Here is a 24687-nt window from a genome sequence, read left to right as displayed (position 1 = left end):
TTAACCAACATTTGCATTCTATGAATTTTGAATTTTGTGAAACGCAGCCGTAAGAAAGCCCCGAGTCACGACAACAACCAGACTTCAGGCTATTGGCTACAGGCTATCCGGCTATAAACCTCTTTTCCACGCTTCTGGGGTCCAATTGCCCGATGTCAGAACTCCCGACTCTGCGCCCTTTGGCTATCGCTTATCTTATCAATGCGTCGAGCTCTCGACATGGACAGCCAAACGGAGCCACCCCCCAACGGGCAACCACCCACCGCACGGGCCTCGTCACTTATCGGTCACAATGGGTGTGCGTTCTTGGTTGGTTGGTTGGTTGGTTGGTTGGTTGGTTGGTGGGGGGGCATTGGATACCAGATCCAGGGGAGCTGCACTTGCATTTGCGTCGTGCAGCTGAGGGGACAACTGCAATTGTTACACGGAGAAAAGCAGAACAATGCCGTATCAGTTGCATATGTTGTGTTTCCTAAGCTCGTTAGTCTCTTTTAATAAAGTTTAACCACATTTTTCATCAGCTTTTGGCTTAAACTTTGATTTGGAGGTTATGCCAGAGGTTAACCCCAAACAAACTCACCTTTATGTGAGTTTTGTTTAGAATAAGATACACTATGTACATGAAAGATGATGCCCAACTAGTTTGGTCTGATAATGACATTGCAATTAACCCAATGGTTAAGAGGTCATGATTCAAAAATGCCAACAGAAAACAGCCAAAGTTTGAAATGTTTGATACGTACATAGACAAGAAATTGAACAATTTGTGATATATTTTTATCACAATCATGGCTGTGTGGTGCATTCGCCCAGTGCGTGGGGCCTTCTTGAGGGGGGGATCTCATTAGCATGGCCGTGGCAGTGAAAGCCATCGAGGGGAATCCCATCCTGTGTGCCTTATTCCGAGTCTAACTCCCATTTATCAGCATTTTCCACACACTCGCCATGAGACGAATTCCAAAATCGATTCCATGTTGCTGCTGCTGCTGCTGCTGCTGCTTACACTTGGCCGTAATGTCGCACAGGGAGTTTGAGTTTGAGTTTGAGTTTGAGTTTGAGTTTGAGTTTGGGTTTCAGTTTGGGCTTGGGACTCGACGGCCGTCTGGCATCCAAATGTGTTCCTTCCACACAGATACACACACGCAAACACTCACACTGTGTGAAGGGGAGAGTACGAGGACGAGGGGAAGGGGAAGGGGAAATGAGAAGGACGAGGAGGAGGAGAAGGACGAGGACGAGGACGTCGAGCAACCCTTCGCACATTTCCATTCCATTCCCGTTCGCTGCGATTCGTTCGGTCTAGCGCTTTGAATTCAAACCCCCGTTTTTTCAAAGGACTAACTTCAAATGCCGAAAATAAATGCCCACCTCCCCCCGCAACGCTCCCCCCCGCACCGTGCTCCCTCTTCGCCAAGGGAAATGCATTCTACGTACGTACGTAAAAAAGTAGAAGGAACGAAGAAATTTTAATCCACAACGGACCCGTATGTGTGTCCCCTGGATACTCGGTCGCATGGCTGTGTGTGTGTGCGTGTGAGTGTGCGTGTCATGGATACACATTTCGTGAATGCCGCCCAAGGTGACCAAGGAAGGATATGCGAGGCACCACCATTAGCCGCAGCTAGAGCTCTAGTCGTAGCTGTAGCTGTAGCACCACCGAAACACAAAGCAGCACCACCATCTGCAATCGCAGCAAGGTTATCACAGCAGCCACTCACACACACACATACACACACTTGCACGTATCTACCTGCCTGTGTTTGAATGGATGCGGATGTTGCATGCCGGGAATCGTTGGGCGTGGAATGTGGAAACAGGTGTCCTTGAATCCCTCCACCGAGAGCAGGAAGCGTTCGATGACTAATAGCGGCGCTGAGGGGAAAGTCTCCCTGGGAATCTCAGTCAAGTGGCATTGCCTCGGAGCTATCTGGTTGCATATCAGATACAAGTATTTATTCTAGATACATCTTGATCCGAAGTGCATAATAAAAACCGTAATCTATCTTGAACAGTTCGCTAAATATTAAGTGAGACGTATATAAATATTCCAAGGACTCTGGATCTATCTGGATCTAATACTTTTAATAAAGGAACTGTTTTGTTGCGAACTAGAATAGTCATTTAATAATAAGTAAATACTTTGAACTTCTATTTGAATAAAAGTGAAAGTTACTATAGGCAGTTGCTACGTAGCTCTGAGTTCATGACTAATAGATACTTTTGAGAAATATCCACCGACGAAATGTATCTAGAAACTCCAGTTTCCTTTTGTATTAGAGAGTTGCGACTGCAATCCCATTCCTTCCTTAAAGCAAAAAGGAAAATATCTAAAATATCGCAGGCAGAGGAATGTGAGCAAAATGGCAATATCAACATCACAGCAGCGAATGTGAAACAAGCGCTGAGATACAGATACAAAACACTTATTTTTAATTTCGATGAATCACCATCGGTTTGGTTCAGTTCGCTTTGGGTTCAGTTCGGTTTTGGTTTCGGTTTTGGTTTTGGTTTTGGCTTTGGTGTTTTGGTTCGGTTTGGTTTGGCTGAAACGAAATTCAGCGACGTCGCCGATGACTGCATGCCTCGCATTGAAGACTGAAGACAGAAGACGGGAGACAGAAGACGGGAGAACGGAGAATTTGGGGAGCAAAGAACGGAGAACGGAAAGCCGAGAACAGGCGACAAAAGACACGCAAACAGACGACGCAAAACAAACTGAAAGAATGCACAAAGAGCAGACGGCGATCAAAGCGAAACGTAAGGCAAAACGTTACAAAAAAAAGTTAAGGGGGAATACACACACATATGTACATATGAACATACATACGTATATAAATATGTATATGTATGTATCTCCAGTCGAGGGCCCCAAACCCCTCCGACATTCCAGAGACCCTACGCCAGTCGACGAAGATAAGGGGTTATCGTAGCCCTCGAAGTTTATTTGGAGGTAGACTCAGCTTTTCTGTTTTGTTCCCCCAGAAATACGCCAAAAGTATCTCAAGAAATTGTTCCGTGCTCTACGGATTGGCAAAGGAACTAAAGTGGTGAGCTTGGTACTCAAAAGATTCCAGCTACGTACAAGAACTCGAATCTATATGCGAGCTACATTCAATTGTGCAGAACTTCTTTACTTGATTTTTGGGCACGCAGCTTAAAAAGTTCGTACACTGCGAGATTGAATAGCAGTTGAAACATTTGCAGTACTTTGCTTTACTTTCAAGCTTGTGAAATGTATCTTTGATGTATAAAGCACCTAATAATACTGAATAATGCAGAGCTACACCAAAGTGCATTCAGATTGGAGTTCTTTCGACTCCATACAGATACGCACTATTATTTTTTCGAGTGTTTTGTGTCGGGCTGTCGCATCCTTTGTGCGCAGGAGAATAGAGCAGCGGCGGAAGTGCTTTGTCGCCATTGATGTGACAACGACTTCCGCTGTCTCAGCCTGACCTGGGCAGTCCCAGTTTACAGTTCCCAGTTCCCAGTTCCCAGTTCCAAGTTCCCAGTCCGGCTGCTCGCAAATATTGATTATTCGAGATTGCGTGCCATATGGGCAACGGCAACGGAAAGGTGAGGAGTGTGGAGCAGCGGAGGGGTAGAGGGTCAGGAGGGGCGGGGGGCGGGGGGCGGAGCAGCGCTATGTGGGGGTGGCTAAGTCAGCGACAACGGCGCACATCAAAGGCTTCGTCAAAGTTCTCATTCTGGCGTTGTTGCTGTCGTCATTTGCATTTTGGCGGGTTCCCAATGCGAAGCGAGCGAAGGTCTCTCAAATTGATTGTGAGCCGCAAAACCTGGGAAAGACCTTTGCATATGCATGTCAAGAGTTGTCCGGTGTTCGGTGTTCGCTGCTCGGTGTTCGCTGCTCGGTGCTCCATTGTTGTTGCAAGTTGCTGCTGTTGTTGTGGTTGCATGTTGCTGCTGCTGTTGCTGCTGCTGTTGCTGCTGCTGTTGCTGCTTTTGCTGCTGTTGCCAATATTGCTGCTCAGCCTGTTGCTTGGCTTCGCCTGGCAGCCGGGTTTCTGTGTCAGCCACCTGCCTGCCTGCTGACTGCTGCCTGCTGCCTGGCTGATCCGCCTTAGGATCTTTGCGACTCGTTTAAGCACCCTGCCCCCCTTGTCGCCCCCCCTTCGGCCCCCATATGCGCTCCGCAACCCGCTCCTGTTAATTGCTAAGGCTGACCGATGCCACGCCCCGAAATGAATATTAAAATGTGTTGCAACAAATACGAAGAGCACATGAATAAGTATAAAACGGTTGACCACCGGAGCCAGCAGGCAGGATAGCACTTCCTTTTGACCACTGCATTATCATCGCAAAAGGGAGCCAATGTCCAAGTGAAATACCAGATGCTCTGCAAGCATAAAAAGCTGCAACCGTTTACAACAAATATATCAAATACATACGATAACCAATTGAATTTGAGATGATTTAAAAAAATATTTGTAAACCCAATTCGTTTTAGATCAAAGTGACGTGCCAAATTAGTCGTCATCCTGCAGCAGGTGATGGGTATTAGGGCATGGCTTTTGCATAAAAATGGGCATCCAAATCAAATGTAACCAAATCATTATCCGCAGCCACACAAAAATGACGTGCGTGCAACAAAAATGCAATCCGAATCGCAATTGCAGATGCACTGCAGCGATTGTGTTGTTGCTGCTGCTGCTGTTGCTGTTGCGCCTCAATGTCGCTGCAGTGTGCTGCGTTGATGGAGTTGCAGCTATTGCTGCTGCTGCAGTTCGTTCAGTTCAGTACATGGTCGGAATATATTGTATATGCTTAATGGTGGGCGGTGGGGCGTGTGCGTGTCTGTTTTTTGGGGGTGGTGCTGCTTTGGGGTTGCATTTGGTGGACAGGAAACTTGATAAGTTGCCCAGCACAAAGGAAATGCATGAAATGTGCATGGAATGCATCGTGTCTGTGGTTACTGTGTGTGCGTGTGTGCGTGTGTGGCTGTGCAGATAATTGCAATGTTTGATTATCTCATGCCTGCCCCGGAATGTAGGCAATAAATAATGAATGCAGTATTTTAAGTGTTTTTTTTTTTTTCTGTTGTTGCTGCCGGCCGCTTGTAAAATTCCTAAATTATTTGAATTTTTCAGCCATGGATTTTTTTTCAATTTATTTAACTTTTAGATGAGTTCACAAGCCCTTTGAGGTGCTTAACTTAAGCACGACCGTTGCGTTTTCAAACGTATTTCAAGCTCATTCAGCAACTGAGAGACACAGATACATTCAGCAGAAGCGCCACACAGATACTACTCACCAATACCCATGGCTGCGCATCTCACAGATACACACACACACCGCTGGGCTGAAAGGCGCGCTGTTGGCGGGGGTACAAATTCGCCCCAGAAAGTATCTCAATCGTTCGACCCGACTGCATCCAACGGATTTTCACGATTCTTGCCGGGGCGATCGGCGCCAGCAAGTTGGGTATTCGTTGGCAATGCCGCATTGGGCCGCATTTATACGAAACATTTTGGTGGTGGCCGCACCATAAAGTAGCGGATACTTTTATCTGCCGCCTGCCTGCGTTGAAATTCATCGATTTTCAGATACTTTTCGGGGCGGCGCGCCAGCAAGTATGGGGATATGTCAAACGCTCGACGGCGTGGCGGCGAATTCGCTACTTGATGGCTGCCTCAAATGGGCGCTGCGCCCCCCGCTCCGCTCCCCCGGTGCCGTAGTTGTTGTAGCTGTAGCTGTAGATGTATCCGTAGCTATAGCCATACAGCTATTGCTGGAGCTTGCCGTCTTGCCTGGCCGCCTTGCCTTTCGCCTCCATTTTGCTCCATTCTGCCAGGGCTGCAGTCGGTATTCGATATAGTGCTCTCAAAATAAATGGTATTCTAAACTTCAAGTTGCACAGCATCTATTGGAATCCTGACTATATGGTAAGCACCATTTATTTTGTGTGATTTAACTTACTTAGGCTAACATTTAAAACGAATAAGAAACTCTTCTTGCTTCTTGTACTTCAGGTTTTCAGCTTCAGATGCTAAAAAATGCTAAACATATAGTACAAAATATGGTAAATAATTGTATTGTTATAAATTATGACTAAAGATAGTACAAAATATGGTAAATAATTATAATATAAATTATGACTAAAGATAGTACAAAATATGCTAAATAATAATAATCAAAATTATGACTAAAAATCGTACAAAGTATGCTAAGCAATAATAATCAAAATTATGACTAAAGATCGTATAAACTGATAAATAAATATATTTATATTTATAATATTCAAAATTGTGACTAAAGATCGTACAAACTGATAAATAAATATATTTATATTTATAATATTCAAAATTGTGACTAAAGATCGTACAAACTGATAAATAAATATATATAAATCATATAAACTCATTATTACTCACCACCGAAACCGAAAACTTTAAGTTAGTTAGTAAGTTATTTAGTAGTTCTCTAGTTATTATAGTTCTCTAAAATGTAGTCCTATCTACCTTTGCACTTTGTTCTCCCCAGGGAGTTACACATACGCTTCTTTGGGGAGGGAGGGCACACATTCTTATCGGACCCCCGTCAGCTGTACAAACCGAAAATATCATTTAATTTTCGGTGTTCCCCGATAAGGAAGCAAACTTGCGCTTCGATCGCAGATAGCCAGCGAATGACCCATTTCGATGTGGAAAGATGGTCACAACTGTGCCCAAAGAGTGAAGTTTGTGCTCCTGAGAAGTAATCTTACATCGTCTTATAATAAAGTGCCTATATTTTAGTTCTCTGTGAGTTAGATATCTGGTTTATCCCCATGCAAGTTTCCCATATCTATGGATTTCCGGGTAACTCAACTAGTTAGCTTGTTCGGAGGGCTTCCCCGCGTGGTATATACATATGTATAAATAAAGCCCCCCATCTACGTAGTGCCCCCCCTTTTGAGCCTTCGCGGGTGTCCATGCTATCCATGCTATAGAGTATGTGCTCCATTATTTGTCAGATATTTGGGAAGTGCTGCAGCCCTGGAACCTTTGGCTGTTTGTGCTGCGCTGTCGCCTGGCAAGTATTTTTCTTTCTTGGACTTGGACACATAGCGTTCGTCCGTGAATTTTCTTCCCCGTCAGCAGCTGCAGATACAGGGTGCCCCACCGATCGCGTACCCCCCCCCCCCCCCCCTAGATCCCCCTCCACCATTCGAAACAAGCAGACGAACTTCGCCCCAAGGCTAGGACTGCGTTGCTCCACGTCTCTGGTTTCTCGTCACGCAGCGGGAAAAGGCAACAGAAATATTGTTTTTTCTCTCGAGTTGCTCGTGGCCCTGTATTCCCCAATATATGTATGTGTGTGTGTGTGTGGGGCAGCTGAACGTGTGTGCGTGCAAGTGTGCGAGAGTTTAAGCTTAAAGCTATTGTACACTTGGTGTGTCGTGTCTGCCAGTCCCCCCTTCATCCACTGCCTGCTCCCAGGCCACTCCAAACCCTCACCCTCCCCCGCCACCGTCCCTTTCTGCCTTTCTTCTCAGCCGCCCCAGCTCTTCTTCTTCGGCCTCTCCTTCGTCCTCGTCCTCGGCGGCCTGTCGCTGTCCTTTCAGCCAGAGCCAGCGAGCAGCCAGGCAGGATGGAGCAGCTTAGTGGCCATTGGAATGACCAACGCAGGGATACTCTTTCCTGAATTGTGCACACATATATTTAACTTATTTATTAGCACTTCTTAGTACTACTTTATCAGTTGGTCAGCTTATATATAATATTTTCATATTAAGTTCAGACCACTTCGCATAGTTGTGCTACCCACTTGGAGTAGGGTGTTGCACTAACGTTGCCTTTGCTGTTGCCAGTGTCGCCATCACCATCGTAGTCATCGCAGCCAGCTGCCTCGGCCCTCGACCACGCCCCCAAGCACAGCACCAGCACCAGCACCAGCTCCAGCTTCAGCTTCAGCTCCCCCGCCTCGCAGATTCCATTTGGTGTCTCTGGTTCTTCTGTCCCTGGTCGGTCCTACGCTTTTGCCAACGCATTTTTGTTTTGTTTAGAGCGCAAGTTATGCGGGCGCCAAGGAGGAGAAATCGAGAACGCAGCTCCAGATGCAGATGGGTGTGCAGATGGGGAATACCTCTTGGTACTCGACACATGCCGACAGGTATCGAAAATGTTGCCCAAAATGCAGCAACAGCGCATTTCGCCGCTGAAGGAAAAAAGTTAGGGAAAAAACAGCCTAGCGAACGAAAGAATTGAAGCTGGTGTGAAGCAAAAGTTTGTAGGCAAAGTTGTTCTTTAAGCTGACTTCACCTGACGTCAGACAGCACGCCGGAAGAGCCAGCCGAGCAATCACACCACCCCCCCCAAAAATGCCACCCACTTCCAGCCCAGCAGAGTACACCCCCTAAGGCCAACAGCAACAGCAACAGCAACACCATTCCCATCCCCGGGTGATTTTCCCCGGCACACGCACCTTTACACATTTTTCCACTTCCCTTTCATTCCGCCGGCGAGCTCGGGACTCCGGACTCTGGAACTCCGGGACTCCTTTGCTCCTTTGCTCCTTCGCTCCGGCTCTGGGGCCAAATGAAAAATTGCACACGCGGGAATTTGATTTTAACATGAGAAATAAACACAATGAAGCTGACGGCCACGGCCAGGGGCGTTGTGGGGGGGAAAGCCTTGGGCGCGGGGGTTCGAGGGGCACTCAAAGGACCCGAGGGGGTGATGGTGACACTGCGATTGTTGTACGTACGCTGCTCGCTGCTCGGGAAACTTTAATTTTCAACTTTAATTAAGGCAAGCAGCACAGGATTTATGGGTCAGGCTATGGATGGTGCAAAAAACTATTACATAGGAATAGATTATGAGGTATAGTTTATAAGGAATAGTTGATAAGGAATAGTTGATAAGGAATAGTTTATAAGGAATAGTTTATAAGGAATAGTTAATAAGGAATATCTAATAAGGAATAGTTTATGAGGTATAGTTTATAAGGAATAGTTGATAATAGCAGTGTAAGAACCAGATTCGTAATTCCATTAACTAAGGAAACATTTTATACTGCAGTAATACACATTTATGTAACCACATTAAGTGGATTCCCATAAACATTCTATATATGAACCATGTTTCTTGAGACTGTGTTCTTAAGACTGTGCCATATATCATTTTAAATTTAAATCCATAGTCGAAATATGCCGCAAAAACTATTTACATATATTGTTGGCCAGCTGTCGCTTGAATATATGTATGTACGGATATAAGTACGAGTATTTTTAATTATTCGCCGCATCTGATATATTTGACAGACTTCCATGGCTGACGAGCAATAATTTCTTGGTGCAAGCAATTCGGCGTGCTGTGGCACATTTGAAACAGATAAGCGGCAGCAAATTTTCCAATGCCAGCCCAGTTTTCCACCGACTTTCCCCCTTTCGAAATCCCTTTCTTTGGGCAGCCACCCCTTTCGGATAGATGGTGTTTTACGTTGCTCGCATTCCTAGCCTAATGCTGGAATTTCAATTTTAAAGACTAACTTGATTACGTGGCTATGGGAGGGTAGTTCCCGTAGTTCCCCATTGTCTCTCGCATGAGTTGGCCCAAAGTTACTCTTACTCTTACTCAGACTTACGCGCAAGGATCAAAGTGACATAAGTTTGCCGTTCGCTGTCGACTTTGGCTGCAGATTTCGTTTTAGCTTTGGATTCATCTTCGGCTCCAATTTATCTAATGCCTGCAAAAGTTTTTAATGTAATTAAAATGGCTAAAGCCTAAGTGTGTTTAAAGCCAGCAGATATCGCAGCTTTAAGGGGATTCCCGCACTCGGCATTGTTGGTTATCTAACCCACACGCACACACGTACAGATTTAGACACACACGTGCGCGTTGCGCCATAAAGTGCTCAAGTTGCTGGCGAGGATTACCAGTGCCATCCCATAACTTTCCAGGCGATCCTCAAGCCGGACAACGCGGCGTATGCGTCATGCGAAAGCAGTGCTTGTCCGCCAGCAGCAAGGAGTTTTTAACATTTTCCAAATGCTGCAACGTTGATTTTGCTGCTTTTTCTCGCTCCTCCGAGCAAAACGAGAATTTCCCACTACACACAAGGACACGGGACGAAGGTGGAGGAACGCAGGACGAAGAACGAGGGACGAAGGACCCAGGACCGGTTGGGTGGCACAGGATGTGCGGACGGTCGCACAGATGAGGCGGAAGCACGGACAAACAAACGGATAAGAAGGCGCAGGGCCACGCAGGACGAAGGACGAAGGACGAGGAGCAAGAGATGGAGCTGGAGACCAAGAACGAAGCGCACATGGAAGATAAGCGCACAGAGTGTGGCGCTGATAACGCAGGTCCTGCTGCCGCCTGTGGGCCGCAACTAGAGGGATGGAAATCGAGGGGGGTGACATGCCGGGAGGTCCTGTGAATTTTAACATTTTAGAGAAAATACGAACGACGAGAGCTTCGAGCGCCGAGCTAGAAGTCTGAAGCGAATTGCGCGATGGGATGTGGAGTGAGCGGTAAGGGGTGTGGGATGTGGATGAAATTGGGTGTGTATGTACGTACGTACAGTCAAGCTTCGTTCGGCGAATTTGTATGCAGCAAATGTGGGATAAAAATAAGAATTCGTTTAACATTAAGCAATGTTTAAAAAAAAGGATAAGCACTTAGACCATTTTATTTGGTTGATCAGCAATTAAGAATTGAGAACAAACAATAGCATATATTAATGAAATAAAAAGTAGTTTCTTATTCAAAATGATAATCTCAAAAACAAACAGCAAGTTTGACAATTAGGGAATAGGCATCCATCTATGCATACATTAAACCAGAATGGTTGAAGCTAGGAAAGTTGGACTGTGGCAGCGTAGCTGGAACGAAACAATTTGTAATTTATTTGCGAAGCGTGCGATGTGCTCCGGCTCTGTGCGAAAAGTTGAGGCAGCTGCCAAAGGCGTAGTCATCGACCAGAGACGGTGGCTCCAGCTCCAGCTACAGTTACTGCTGCTGCTCCTGCTTCTGCTCCGGCTCTGGCTCCTGCTCCGGACCCGGCTCTAGCAGCATCTCCTGTTCCCGCTTGCCGTGCAGCTGAAACCGAAACAGTGCTCTGATCTGAGGCCCGAAAACTGGAGGCCGAGGCCGGGAGCACGCGTAAGCAGATACTCAGATACAGATACAGATGGTGCTCTGGAGGGGGGCTGCCCCCCATCCGACTCCGTCCGAAACACAGAGCACACACACACACACACACACACACTTAGGGGTAGCGAGAAGTGGAGAGGGAGGAGGATGCGTGGGTGGTCCTGGGTCCTGGGGAAACGGTGGATGTGTACTGGCATCCAGCCGGGGTGGTTCGCGCTGCTGCTGCTGCTGTTGTTCTGCGCTTTAAAGACCTTTAAAGTTTAAGCCGAATGTCAGCCATTCCATAAAAATAGGAATCAAAAAATAAAAGTTGGCAACAAAAGTTTAGCAAGTTGGATAAGCCCAAAATAAAAAATATTAAACTGAACTGAAATTGTTAAGGCGGAAGAGAAGACAACGACTGCTTGGAATAGCATTTTCGAAATTAATTTAATGTATTTTATAATGCTTTAAAAGTTTACGCTTTACAATTGGAATTCAAGTTTTAACTATCCGTGTGGTCGTGTGATTGTGATTGCGATTGTGTGAGTGCGGCTTTAATTGCATTTGCATTTGCTTAAGTTTTGTCTTTGTCTTTGTCGTTGCTGTTGATTAATGCTCAACTGGCCAAGCATTTGGAATACAAACTGTTCATATTAATTGTAAATGTTTACGATAATCCAAATTGAAGTTTGTCTATTGGAAGTTGTTTCTTGACTACAGTCGGCAGTATCGAGGAGTGTGTGTGTTTGTTAGTGTTCATGTGTGGCTACTAAATAATCTATCTCAAAATACAAATATCAAGCACTTTATAAACCATTATATCCGTTATCCAATATTAAATACAATCGTTCATATCAAAATTCATACTTTTTCATTGTTGGCTAAGTAATTATTGCTATGGTGGAAGAGCGTTTAAGCTCTGCTAAGTACAAAAATTCTCTTTTTGCGAGTTCGAGTATATTCGTCTATTGTTTGCTGTTAGGCAATATCGGGTGTATTGGGTGTATTGGGTGTAAACCAAAAGGAAAATCGGATTTGGGCTGGGTGCGTGTGCGGGCCTCTATATATCTGGTTGGTAACGCTTAATCAGTCTTGTATACAAACAAATTAAAATTAGCAAATTGTCTACAACCAAGCTACGTGGCTCTCTCCTCTCGCTACACTTCGTTGTCAAGCAGCATTTTCTAGTGAAAAACAAACAAAAAAAAAGGGGCGACAGTTTCAAGTAGTTACAAATACCATGTGGGCTGGGCGCTGCTAGTGGAACATTGAGATTAACTTGCACTTAGTTAAACCATATTTTAATTCGACACTTACAAAACAAATGATATCTTTGTTGAACATGTACACGGCGGTTATACATACAAGTTACCTTTGCATCAATAAATTAGGAATTAGAGTAGCAGAATTAAATTACAACTAAAATTACGATACGAGACAGAGATATTCAGGGAACTCATGCATCGCTATTTACAGGGTCTAGCGCATTTAAAAAAGGGATTTGGGTTTGGATTTGGATTTGGAGAGCGTCGTGTAAATGCAATCGACTCGCCGTCGCGTCGCGTCGCTTCGCTTTGATTTGCCATCTTGGCCTGGACTGGAAGTCATGAACTAGTGGGGGCTTGGCTTTCGGGGCTTTAAACGTGGCCTAATACTTGGTAACTTAAATGGATTTCGATTTACAATTGTTATCGCCAGGGGCCTAACACTTAGAATTTACAACTTGTAACAGGGGACCGGGAACCGTGGCGTAGAATATTGGGGAGCTGGTTGCGTGGAGGCCTGGTATCCATCCTCTAACTCCGGCTGTCGTTGCTCTCGCTGAAGCTCTGCTCACTGGACTCGCGTCGGCTGCTCACCGGCTTGGCCTTGTACTCTGTGATGAACACGGTCACCGAGTTGACCGTCACCTCTCGCGTCTGTGCCGTCGATCGGTCCACGTTTTTCAACCGCGCCGGGTACCGCTTGTGCCTCTGTCGGTCGTGCCCGCTGCCATGCCGTGATCCGGAGGCGGACTTCCCGTTGGGCATGTTGGCACTGGCTCCCGGCAAAGTGGCGGCCTGCTGGGCGACTAGCGCTGAGTTCAGGCGTGGCTTTCGCGTGGAGGTTCCTACAAAACAAAGTAGTAAAGTGTTAGTAAGTGCACCAGAGTCAAAGGGTTTTATTTTCAAAGAGTATTCACTGTTCCTGTGCAATGTGAATTTATTTGTTCTACGTAAGCAAATCGATACCATCAACAGTATTTCTTGGCCTATTTATTATATCTATCAACCACAATTCAGACACATATATTCCAATGTTGTTGATGCTGATGTGTGCATAAATCAGTGTGCATCCTTGCAGAAGGATAAACAAATTGCTCCCACAACTGCATTCATAATACGAAAACCGGAACACACATGGCAATCTGGGCAATCTTGGGACTCGGAAGCGAAACCGAAAGCGAAGCAAAATCGGGGTCACTCACCTTTCCGCACGTCGCACATGCGACACTTGAAGGCCTCCGCCGAGTTTCTATATGTGCAGACGCTGCAGTCCCAGAAGTTCTCCTCGATCACCTTCGCCTGCCGCTTTTGTCGTCGCACCGGCGAGGATTTCTTGTCCATAATACAGGAGGAGAGGAGGAACGCCTGGGCGCCGCTGGAGTAACCACAATCCAATCAAATCGGACCAAAACGAATCCAATGAAAATGCCCGACTTTTCCCTCTGCCGCCGCCTCTGCCTCTGCCCGCCCCTCTGCTGCTGCGCTGCTGCTGCTGGCCGTGTTTCTGTTCCTGTGATGTTTGGTCGCTCTGCCCACGCCTTTGCCACGCCCACGCACACACGGTGGCCTCAGTGGAGATTCGCTGCGCTTTTGGCACGCATTTGTTGCTTAATTCGAGCGTTTTCGGTGGCTTTTTGTTGTGAAAAAAACTTTCTGCAATTGTCTTTTTGGCTGCGGCAGCATTGCCATATCGTAAAAGTGTTCAATGCCAGGCTATCGATAATTCGATAGTAGCGCGCCGCCAGTGTTGGCTAGCGTTCGGTGGTGGCAACTCTTCTCGTTTGGGCGCCAAAATAGTTTTATTTTGAAATATGGCTTGTCATTGTTTTTTGTTTGCATTTTATTGTGAAGCTTCCGCCCACGCTTTTATTTTTTTTAGCCAGCCAAAGGCCAGCTGCTTCAGCAACATTGGGTAGGTAAGCGGTTTTGCTTATGTTTACTATAGTGCTTATGGGTAAAGCGGTTTTTGGGAAACTTACAACATTTTTTTAAGCTACCTCACATATGCATAAATGACCAATTATGATTCTTTTTGACGCTTTGCGTTCTAGCCAATGGCTTATGTACATACAAACTTAATTTATCCGCTGGCAAACATCAGCTGCCTTGTGTTTGCTTATAACTTGTAACTATTTCATCTTTGTAGCCCCCAGATCACTTCTTATCTTGGCAGTCTTATCATCGGTTCATCCCTTTTGGATTGTAGGCACCCAGGAAGGTGTTGCACTTGCGACAATAGTGATTTCCAGTGCGGCAACTGTTCATGCAATAGGGAACAAAACAGGCACAACAGCAAAATCTTAAAACGGGGAAAAGTTACAAGAAATAAATAATAACAACAATTAAAGAAAGTCCACATACCCGACCAAACAGAGTAGACCTGCAACCATATGCGTCCTGGAGTTAGCCGTGTGTGTCATCCTCGTGGTTTTGTTGGCTCCACAGGCGGGGCAGAGAACCCTACTTCGATTTGGACCCAAGTGTAGAGTATCTGCAATAACAGCGAGTGACGTCAGAAGATTCAAACTATAGCTATGTATGAAGTACACACCTGTTGGAACCACTGTGGGTGGTTGTGGAACTGGCTGCTCCACGACAACCACTGGCGGCGGTCTCGCTGGGATAATTGCTGGTGCGGAAACCGCTGGAGCCACCGGAACGGATACCGCCACATCGTACGATGGAGGAGCCTCGATGGGCAGGCCGTTGGCAATGGGATTGCCCAACTCCCTGGTTGGTGTCGGCGAGGGAGCCGTTGGCGTGTTGAAATCCACTTGCGGATAAAGCATGGCTCGCTTCTGGTCCATGGCTAACGCACTATGATACCCTGGCTCGAGTGCGAAGTTCGAGTATTGTTTCGTGTGATTAAAATGACTATGAGATTCAGGTTTCTGTTCAGCGGAAAAAGTTTATTGTTTACTTTGCGTATTTACAACTAGACGGCGTCTTTTGCACTTCGAACGCCGCTCGCAACTGCCAGCGGATTTGTATCCAGGTGAGGAGATTCAGTTTCTGAATCGCATTCAAGTTTTTTTCGGCTCAGATCGGAGCGAGCTTAAAAAAAAGCTCCCATCCGATTGAGCAATCAGTTTTGGGACTGTTGCAAAACCGAAAGTATCTCTCGAATAATGTTTACCGAGCTTTATCTAGTGCACACAGTGAACTTCATTGTTTAACCAACTTATCTCCGGTAGGAGAATAGGATGTCCGATAAAGATACAGATAGCCACTTCAGCACAGTCACTAATTAGTTAAGCTTTTGGTAAATTAAATCGCTATATACGCGTCCAAGGGCTTAGTAGTCAGAAGAGTATAATTAAATGCTAAGCCCAAGAGCTTTCTGCAAATAAATCAAACAAAAATGACTGTCTCAAAAAACTTGAATTAGCACTAGCTAAGAATAACATTTCCTGTTGTGGAAATTTAGAGAAAGTATTTATAGTAACATTTAACATTTGCTTTATTGCTTACAAACAATAACTGAAAACTGGGCAAATTTGCCTAACACATTAATATATTTAGTTCTTTGCTATTTGAAAGCTTTGAAGGCGTCACTTGTAATGACGAAATACTTTGCTTTAGTTCGGTTTGCGTGCTGCAGTCCATTTATTACTAATTACTTGAAGAAAATGTATGTGTACAAAAAAAAACTTCTTGGCTGCTCATTTGCGATCGTAGGTGCCCAAATAACGATCGCACATGCCACAGTAGTGATTGGTGTTCATGCAACTGGAAATGCAATACGGCAGGCACACGCAGCAGTACAACCTGTGGGCAATAAAAGAAAGGCAAGTGAGTCATCAGCAAGTGGATTAGACACCTAACTCAGCTAAGTTCTATTCTATTTCGTTATTGCAGAGTTGTTGATTATTATTTCCAGCTAAGACTGCCATTTTATGTCATATAGACACATTGCTGACCTACCAAACAAACTTAGTCTTATCATACATAAGAATGTCGTACTTAACTTTACCTGTATTGTGATTCATAAATTCATATGCGTACAATACGATATTCTATAACACTTTCTTGTACGATATATGTAGAAGTTACCGATTTTATGTTATAATTTATCCGAGTAAATGGAGCTTTTTCTGTGTCGCGTGCACAAAGTTGGCAGTTGGCTACCAGTTGAGCTCAACTGGCCCACACAAAACCTTATCTTTTCCGGGTACTTACTGCAACAGGCACAAAATCAAGGCTATCAGATGGGTGCGCGAGTTGGGCTTGAAGGAGACCCGTGTCCGGGCGTAATTGTGACAGTACGGGCACTGCACGTCCAATGGCTCCGGGCCGTAGGGTGAAGCGGGCACCACGACCACCGTGTGCTGGGTGGTGGAGCTGTTCGCTGGAGCTGAAGTGGGAGTTGGTCCCGGTCCCGTGGTTTCAGCCGGAATGGTGGTGGCCTGGTCGTAACTGGGCGGCGCCGATGGCAGAAGGTGCTGTTGCTCGGCTGCCGGCTGCAGCTCGGCGGATCCCTTGGGAGCCACCAAGGGTGCAGCTGGATAGACGGGATCCATGGTGTTTTATTGGGCCCGACTGGGTGTGTGTATCGCTGGGAAATGACTCAAGGGAGCGCCGTGGAAAAAAGTGTTTCGTATCGCGTATTTGTTATCAAGTAAGGCCAAAAGCTTGCCGGCCCGATTGTTTACCTCGCGTTGAGGGAATTTCATCGTGTGGATAGCTGTCGGTCTGTCGACACCTGGCCGAAAATGTTCGCATTCGTTGGATGATATGTGTGTGTGAGGTTGATCGAGGGTGAGCGGTGATCGGTGATCGGTGATCGGTAATCGGTGATCGGTTCGATTTGGTTGCATTCGTTTGGTTCTGTTTACTAATCGCTGTTGTAGACGCCGACGAACTTATTGCAATTGCCGCAGAAGTGATTGGCGTTCATGCAGCTGGTGGCGCAGTAGGGCAGGCAGGCACAACACCAGAGGCTGTTTGTGATATTCCACCAGAGATTAGATAAGCTGGGAGCACTGGGCAGGTGAAAATCTGCAGATCTTACCCAACGATGCAGAGAATGGCGGCCATGCAGTGCGTCTTCACACTGGGCGAGTACTCCACGCGGGTCAGCTTCTGGATGTGGCAGTGCGGGCAGGTGATGAAGGTGGGATCCGGACCCACCGGCAATACAGTTTGATCTGTAAGTCATTCGCATCTTATTACTTTATAAGCTATAAACAGCTGAACCCACGTTGTATGATCACCACGGGCGGTGGTGCTGTTGAGTGAAGCACCCGAATGGGCGCCTGCACGTGCACCACCTGCTCGTAGCTCGGTGGTGGCATCTGGTGGGTGGGATAGCCCGGGGCTCCCGCCGGCTGCTGATTGTACTGCATCTTCGCCTGGTTGGCAATAACGAACTGAAACCGGAGTCCAAGTCTCGCGTTTCACTTCTCTTGCGAGTGACTGATGTTGCGCAACATTGTTGCTGGCAAAAGCTCTTCGTATCTTTCGCAGCTTTGTATCTTGTTTGCATTGCATTTGCGTTGAAAACGAAAGTAGATTGGAATCTCAGTTGAATTCAGATTCAATTAACAAGGAAAGCTTCAGCATTAAATATTGCAACTAAAAAAAAAAATTAAATTTTAATGTTCATGCAGGTACATACGTCTATTAAAAGCAGATAGGTAAAAATATTTATATTTATATTATAAAAAACAATTATACATTTCATATTTGTTCGTGTGCACTTGCAATAAAGATAAGAATTATTAGCTGAGTCAAAAGCAGGTATTGCATTTTATTTAATCATTTTATAAATAATGTTCTACATACATATGTATGTAAATATTCAATCAAATTAACGTTTGAGATTAAAACAACCGTCTTTAAAAGTTGCATTACACATTCGTATTATCACTAGCATACTTATTTATCGGTTGTCCGCAGCAACAAGAGTACCTAAAATTAGTTTATAATGCAACTTTATTTATTCTCCACAAAGGCTATCTTAGCTGAAGAACCATACCGCGCACTAAACCACAATCTTTGGCTCCACGACAACTTTAGGTCCTCAGAGTTTAGGCATTCTTGGGATGTATCTTTCGCTTCGGAATTCGTATCTGTGGCCTTCGGTTCGGATAAAGTTCTGTAAACCTCCACGGATCGCCCCTTGAATGCTGGTGTGCTATTGAACGGCATCTTTCCAGAACTAAGCTCAATCGCCTCGAAACTCTACTCCCGAAATCTAGAAACAAGCCCAAGCTGAACTGATAAGGCACCGCTGTTATCAACAAGCTTTTCCCAAGTGTATTTCGTATACTTGTATGTTTGTATGTATGTTTGTATCAAATGTATATATTATCGATGCGAAAGAGTTGTACATTTATTTTAAGGTCTTCAAATCAAAAATGTAGGAATCGGTCAATTTTGGTATTCAGCTAATTTCTGCAAGATTTTTTTTATTTGCTGCGAAAATGACAAACTAGCTAACTGAATGATAAGTGTATCTTTACTATTAGCATAGTAAAAGTTATATTTTATTTACTTACACAAGTAGGCAACAAATTTTACAAACGGAGCTTGTTTAATAAATCATGATCCTGTCCAGAATTTTAATCCAACAAATTCTTTTACTAAAGGGAGAAGCTGATTTGAGTTTGGGGATGAAAATGCTTCTTAATATTATTATTAATTATTGAAACGTAAGTAATTTTTGACAGTGTACTCCTAAAACTCAAAAGCTTTTCGTATATATTAAGCTCCAACTTGTGGAACAGCAGACGCCAAATGCAACAGCTGATAGAAACTTTTGTTGAAATAGAATTGCCTCTTTATTTATAAATGATATACGTATTTTATAGGTATGACAGCTTAGTGAGATCGGTCAGGATCGCCTTTCCAGCCACAGGAACTGCATTTGTGGCAGGTGTCGTAGATGCCGACTCCACAATATCGACGACCGCAGCATAGGGCACTAATAAAAAATTATAAACATTTCATTTGATTTTGAAGTAATATCCGTACCAAAAATCCATCTTGAACTTCTTGAATCGCGAGATGGCCAGGCGACGTTTATACACCATGGACTGCGAATCGCAGTTGGGACAACTCAAATCTCTCGGCATTTCACTGGCAGCTCCAAGCCTCGACTATCGCCATCTATTTCGCAATGGCATTCAGTTCGACTGCCGGTTGCATGTTGCAAATCGAGTGACTCATGGGATTCTCTTGAAAACCACGCAAAATACACACAAAACTTAAGAGCGCTGCTGCTCGGAAAAGTTTAGATACACCACCATAATGTAATGTACATAGAATATGCGTCACTCCTTTAATCAGTGCAGAACTGCAAACTGTGTAATTGAATACATTTTATAATTTGATAGCTGCATCCATTGAAAAATTAATTTTTAATTTCCTCCCATTTGAATAATCTACTTTTATTTTCTTCACATTTGAAATATCAATTTTTATTTTCTTCACATTTGAAATATCAATTTTTATTTTCTTCACATTTGAAATATCTACTTTTATTTTCTTCACATTTGAAATATCTACTTTTAATTTCATCACATTTGAAATATCTACTTTTATTTTCTTCACACTTAAAATATTAATGTTCACTTTTACACTTGCAATATCAATTTTTTTTTCTTCACAATTGAAATATCTACTTTTATTTTCTTCAAATTTAAAACATCAACTTTTTTTTTCTTCACATTTGAAATATCTACTTTTATTTTCATCAAATTTAAAACATCAGTGTTTATTATCTTCGCTCCTTTGTTCTGTCTTTGCAACTTGCTTTCAACGAACATTCCTCGCTGCAATTTAATTACGATATTAGCTATTTACTGTGATAACATGGCGATCGACATAGTTTACCAATATCTTATGACACACACTCTGCGAGCAATCCATCTCTGGTAATCCTCATAGCTCATAGTTCGCTGGGCTTCCTTCTTCCGGCACTTGTGACAATTTGCCCGACTCACAAAACGTCGTTCTTCAAATGACTTATTAATCATTGGAGGTTGTGGAATAGGAGGAGGAGTGGGCACCCTTTGGATTTTCCCCTGATCTGCACTTTGCTCCTGGTTTTCCATCTCTACACAGACGTCTGCTGCGCAGCGCTTTCCACTCTTTACTGAACTTGCTCTTGGTTTCGATTTTCCTGAACTGCAGTGATAATGCTGACTGCTGAATCACCCGAGCTGATGAAATGGCCAGTTGAATCAAGACCAATATGCAAACCCTTGGCTTGACTAACAAGTAGTTTTCTGAGATACTCCTATCTGCAGGTAAATAGGTAATTTAAATACTTGAATCCAGGAGCTAAAACTCCAGTAACCAACTCCTTCTTATGCGCATGCAGTGAACTACATATTGTGGCTCATTTGCCTGAATTAAGTTTATAGTTTTTTTGGAGTATTCCCATACCGCCCAGTAAAAGTAGTAAGCAAAAAAACGGATAAGCGATAAAATTACCTTTTCTACGGGAGTTCCCCTATTTCTTTGATCACACATATAAAATCTATACACACTTCTTCCCTCTGTTTATTGGCATAAGTTTGCATGCCTTCCAATTTAATTTCCAGATTATCAGGTTCAAGAAGCAGCAGTCATAAGTGTGTGTACTTATTTATTATTTTTTAAATTAATTGTAGAACTAACCGATGTGAAGCTTATTCCCCAGATAAGAAAGTATGTATACACATACATATGTACTGTAAATTCAGCTTGGCTGTACCAAAAGCATTTTCATATGTCAGCAAGAAACCCCTCAGAAATTTCTGAAAGGCATTCTCATAATAAAATAGAAATTTGTCAACTTGAACCTTCCACTTCTAACACACATATAGAGATTCGTGTGATTTATTTTAAAAGGTACACCAATGCAGAAACAATGTTCAATAAAACTGAATATGAGTTACATTTTGTAAGTATTCGTTCCAAATCTGATCCCATCGACCATTTCAAAGTGCTGCAAATGCAAAGTGGGATCCAAATTACTATTCCAAAAGCACTCCTAGTTCTTGTAGGTTCCCACGTAGGCGCCGCAGCTGCTACAGGTGTGTTTGGCCGACTGGCAGGAGTCGGTGCAGTACGGAATGCACCAGCAGCAAATGCCCCTGGAAATTAGGTTCATTGGAGCAAACAGGTGGAGCTAACAGTTGGAGCTAACGTGATGGATGCACTTACCCCACCAAGCAGATGAGCAGGGCCAGCAGATGGGTCCTGGTGCTCGGCTCGAACTCCACCTTCGTCTGCCGCCGGACGCCGCAGCTCGGACAGGTGGCCATGGATGGTACGCCGCCGAGTACATTGGGAGGAGCTGGAAAAAAACACGATGCGTTTTCTGTATAACATTGGATACACGACACTTGAAAAGCTTCTTTAAAATCGCATGGCGCCAAGAGATTGACCACTAATTGCGATTGATTCACAGTTCACAGTTCACAGTTCTTGGTACGAGTATTCACCCTGCATTATCACTGCCTGCGGCTGATTCATTTGGCCATAGGCCTGCGAGGTGTTATCGTAACTGGGCGGTGCCTGGAAACCAGGAGCCTGACGCGGATAGTTCTTCTCCATTCTAAGTGTTTATTCCGACCGATGTGTGCTGCGCGCTCGAATTCCAGCCAGCAACTGAAACCCAATGAAAGCGAAGCGAGCTCCTCCAACTTAGGCCCTCACTTCGTCGCACGGCGAACTTCTCCTCTTGCGCGGGGGTGCCGGCAATCCCATGGAGCAGCACTAAGCGATTTCCATCAAATAATATGTGTTGATTAGAGGACTGGACTTACTTATGTACTTTTACATACATATGTGACTTTTCTGGAGCCGCTCTGGAAACGAATTGCGATCCAATTCAATTTATGTCAATGGCCAGCAATAAAAGCGAAATTTTAAGAATTACCTATTAGTAGAGTATTTCATTATCAGTTAGAGACAGCATTAGCTTTTTCCCATGCGTGATGGAGATGGTCATTGCTATTTATACGTACACGCGGTATTTATACGCATATATATGTACCATCAATTTGCATATTTATATACGATATAAGAGGCTTTTAGCGCCGTTCAAGAATTGCGTTGTCTCCCACTGAAAGCAACCGCCCCAAGTAAAACAACACTCCTTTACTTTCTTGAATCCTTTTACTGCTGCGCTGAGGATACAAAAGCATAAGCTGCTACTGCGTTGTTTTGCGTGTAATCAAAATATTGCGTCGCAATAAATGTGAGAGGGGTAAGAACACATAAAGTGGGCGAAGTGATGGGCTGCTACTGGCTGCAGACCACGGAAAAACACGAACTTCCGGATGCAGCTGCTCAACGCTCGTAGGTGCCGACGAAGGCGTTGCAGGATGGACAGTGGTGGTCGGCGTTGCGGGCGCATTGGGTGCAGTACAGGCAGCAAGCACAGGGCCAAAGGCTGTGAGGACAGAGATCATTTCATTGGCATGGAACTATATGTTGCTATAGATGGTGGATGATGGCTTACCAGGTGAGGCACATGATCAGCGCAATCAGATGGGTCTTGGTGGTGGCCTTCGGCTCTACGCGAGTGGTAACCTGTTGGTGGCAACTGGGGCACACCACGTTGCAGGGTTCCGGGCCGACGGGACTGGACATTGCTGACACTGTAAGAGTACACAACTGAAAGGGTGCAGAAAGAAAGCACAGGAAGCTCTAATAACTCTCATATCGATTGCAGCGGCGGCCTTGAAAACTTGACAACTTGAAAACCTAAATACGTCGCGTGCCGCTGCTGCGTTGCATGAGCATTAAATTGGCTGCCTAATGGAGATTTTAATTGCACACCCGCCATGCCAACAAGCTGTGATCAGTCTTATCTACCGTCGATAACTCCACGCTGCTGCACAATCCCTTTTGGGGCCGTGACATCATCCCCATAAGAAGCTTCCCCACGGAAGCTCTTGTGCCATGTGGCAAGCTTCGTGGCGATGCCGTCATCGCTCAACCGCTTTTGATCGTGCCCCATTCCAACCTATCATCTTTGGTACTTGCCCAATTTGATTGACCTTGTCCAAAATCAACGGAATCTATTTATGTATGCTCTCACATGCTGGAACCGCACCACCTAGCACAATATCCTCATTTATCAGCGGGTGTGTCCGGCGCCAGTGACTAACAATCCACCCCCCTGTAATCCCGCCTAATGTCCTGCGTGCCTTTGCTCAGTTTTCCCTTGAGTTAAAAGTAAACATTTTGGGGAGCGGCAACGCAGCGGTAATCATCTTGTAGGCGCTGTCTTCTCTTCCCAGCCACGCATATTTAAATATCTATATGTATGTATAATTTGCCCAGATATTTTTCTGATTACCCAATTACCCAATGTTTGTCCCAATCCCCAGTTTGAATAATATATCTTTCCCGGTATACTTACAATGGGTGTCGCCGAATTAATTGAAGTGGAATTTCGATTCCACAGAGAGACAAATAGAAATAGCTGATGCGCACTGCTGGAGCTGCGAAAGTGTTGTGCGGCCAGAAATTTTAGGGCGCCAAGCGAATAGCCGCGATGGCAACAGTTATGTCGCTAGGAACATTCGGCTAAGCAACAGGATGTTGCTAATCGCGAGCAGATATCACTTGTTTGGATGTTTCATAAATACGACTTTATAACATTCCTTGAGAGCTTAACATTTAACATAAATTCACATATTGCACTAAATTTATTTATAAGCATTAGCAGGATGCTTATTATATAACACACTTTTGTTTTAAGACATCAATTTGAACGATGTCAACATGGCGGGTCGCCTAGCAACATGACTTTTACCGGTTCAAACTAATTTCATATCAACATTATTGCCGAAACATAACTTGTGTTACTACGAATGTTTCAAGAAAAGACCGCCAAAAAGTACACGAAAACAAAAAAGTATATACACATACATCGAAGCTTCCAATTTATGTGTTTTTATGTATTTCCTATACCTAAAACCAAACTATTATATTTCTCTTGCAAACAAATTGTCTAAATGTTGCAGCAACAATGTAGCCAGATCCGCAAACAGAAACAAGAGAGAACGCTATAGTCGAGTTCCCCGACTATCTGATACCCGTTACTCAGCTAGTGTAAGTGCGAAGGACAGTTTTTGGCGGTTTGTGGGCGTTAGAGTGGGCGTGGCCAAGAGTTTTTTGGCAAATAGATAGAAATTTACAAGACTAATACAAAAATGAAAAAATATCAAAACATTTTTCAAAAGTGTGGGCGTGGCAGCTTTGGGCGGTTTGTGGGCGTTAGAGTGGGCGTGGCAAAAAGTTTTTTTGCAAATCGATAGAAATTTTCAAGACCAATACAAAAATGAAAAAATATCAAAACATTTTTCAAAAGTGTGGGCGTGGCAGCTTTGAGCGGT

At 44.4% G+C, this 24687-nt stretch overlaps 7 protein-coding genes across 7 annotated transcripts; all 7 read right to left on the bottom strand.

The window, feature by feature from the left end:
- Positions 1-11935: 11935 nt before the first annotated feature.
- LOC120445408 (RING1 and YY1-binding protein A) lies at positions 11936-14042 on the bottom strand. The gene is made up of 2 exons (XM_039625822.1): positions 13549-14042; positions 11936-13191 (listed from the first exon to the last, which is right to left on the bottom strand). The coding sequence occupies exons 1-2, from the start codon at positions 13685-13687 to the stop codon at positions 12878-12880; spliced, it is 453 nt and encodes a 150-aa protein (XP_039481756.1). The 5' UTR covers positions 13688-14042; the 3' UTR covers positions 11936-12877.
- A 129-nt stretch (positions 14043-14171) lies between these two features.
- Positions 14172-15637, bottom strand: LOC120445407 (lipopolysaccharide-induced tumor necrosis factor-alpha factor homolog). Its single transcript, XM_039625821.2, has 3 exons — positions 14898-15637; positions 14708-14837; positions 14172-14645 (listed from the first exon to the last, which is right to left on the bottom strand). Exons 1-3 carry the CDS (start codon positions 15151-15153, stop codon positions 14525-14527), a joined length of 507 nt encoding a protein of 168 aa, XP_039481755.1. The 5' UTR covers positions 15154-15637; the 3' UTR covers positions 14172-14524.
- Positions 15638-15788: 151 nt separating this feature from the next.
- Positions 15789-16868, bottom strand: LOC120445409 (lipopolysaccharide-induced tumor necrosis factor-alpha factor). Its single transcript, XM_039625823.2, has 2 exons — positions 16526-16868; positions 15789-16114 (listed from the first exon to the last, which is right to left on the bottom strand). The coding sequence occupies exons 1-2, from the start codon at positions 16864-16866 to the stop codon at positions 16009-16011; spliced, it is 447 nt and encodes a 148-aa protein (XP_039481757.1). The 5' UTR covers positions 16867-16868; the 3' UTR covers positions 15789-16008.
- A 276-nt stretch (positions 16869-17144) lies between these two features.
- On the bottom strand, positions 17145-17836 carry LOC120445410 (lipopolysaccharide-induced tumor necrosis factor-alpha factor homolog). The gene is made up of 3 exons (XM_039625825.1): positions 17547-17836; positions 17358-17493; positions 17145-17286 (listed from the first exon to the last, which is right to left on the bottom strand). The coding sequence occupies exons 1-3, from the start codon at positions 17689-17691 to the stop codon at positions 17181-17183; spliced, it is 387 nt and encodes a 128-aa protein (XP_039481759.1). The 5' UTR covers positions 17692-17836; the 3' UTR covers positions 17145-17180.
- A 1273-nt stretch (positions 17837-19109) lies between these two features.
- Positions 19110-19557, bottom strand: LOC120445961. The gene is made up of 2 exons (XM_039626664.2): positions 19322-19557; positions 19110-19271 (listed from the first exon to the last, which is right to left on the bottom strand). The coding sequence occupies exons 1-2, from the start codon at positions 19420-19422 to the stop codon at positions 19169-19171; spliced, it is 204 nt and encodes a 67-aa protein (XP_039482598.1). The 5' UTR covers positions 19423-19557; the 3' UTR covers positions 19110-19168.
- Positions 19558-21156: 1599 nt separating this feature from the next.
- On the bottom strand, positions 21157-21967 carry LOC120445503 (lipopolysaccharide-induced tumor necrosis factor-alpha factor homolog). The gene is made up of 3 exons (XM_039625952.2): positions 21781-21967; positions 21500-21632; positions 21157-21429 (listed from the first exon to the last, which is right to left on the bottom strand). The coding sequence occupies exons 1-3, from the start codon at positions 21890-21892 to the stop codon at positions 21327-21329; spliced, it is 348 nt and encodes a 115-aa protein (XP_039481886.1). The 5' UTR covers positions 21893-21967; the 3' UTR covers positions 21157-21326.
- Positions 21968-22496: 529 nt separating this feature from the next.
- Positions 22497-23815, bottom strand: LOC120445686 (lipopolysaccharide-induced tumor necrosis factor-alpha factor homolog). Its single transcript, XM_039626242.2, has 3 exons — positions 23709-23815; positions 22803-22941; positions 22497-22733 (listed from the first exon to the last, which is right to left on the bottom strand). The coding sequence occupies exons 2-3, from the start codon at positions 22931-22933 to the stop codon at positions 22631-22633; spliced, it is 234 nt and encodes a 77-aa protein (XP_039482176.1). The 5' UTR covers positions 22934-22941; positions 23709-23815; the 3' UTR covers positions 22497-22630.
- Between the last annotated feature and the right edge of the window lie 872 nt (positions 23816-24687).

This window comes from Drosophila santomea, chromosome 2R (genome assembly GCF_016746245.2).
Source record: "Drosophila santomea strain STO CAGO 1482 chromosome 2R, Prin_Dsan_1.1, whole genome shotgun sequence".
NCBI classification, from domain to species: domain Eukaryota; kingdom Metazoa; phylum Arthropoda; class Insecta; order Diptera; family Drosophilidae; genus Drosophila; species Drosophila santomea.
Note: the sequence above shows the minus strand (reverse complement) of the source record. Positions and strands in the feature narration are given on the sequence as shown.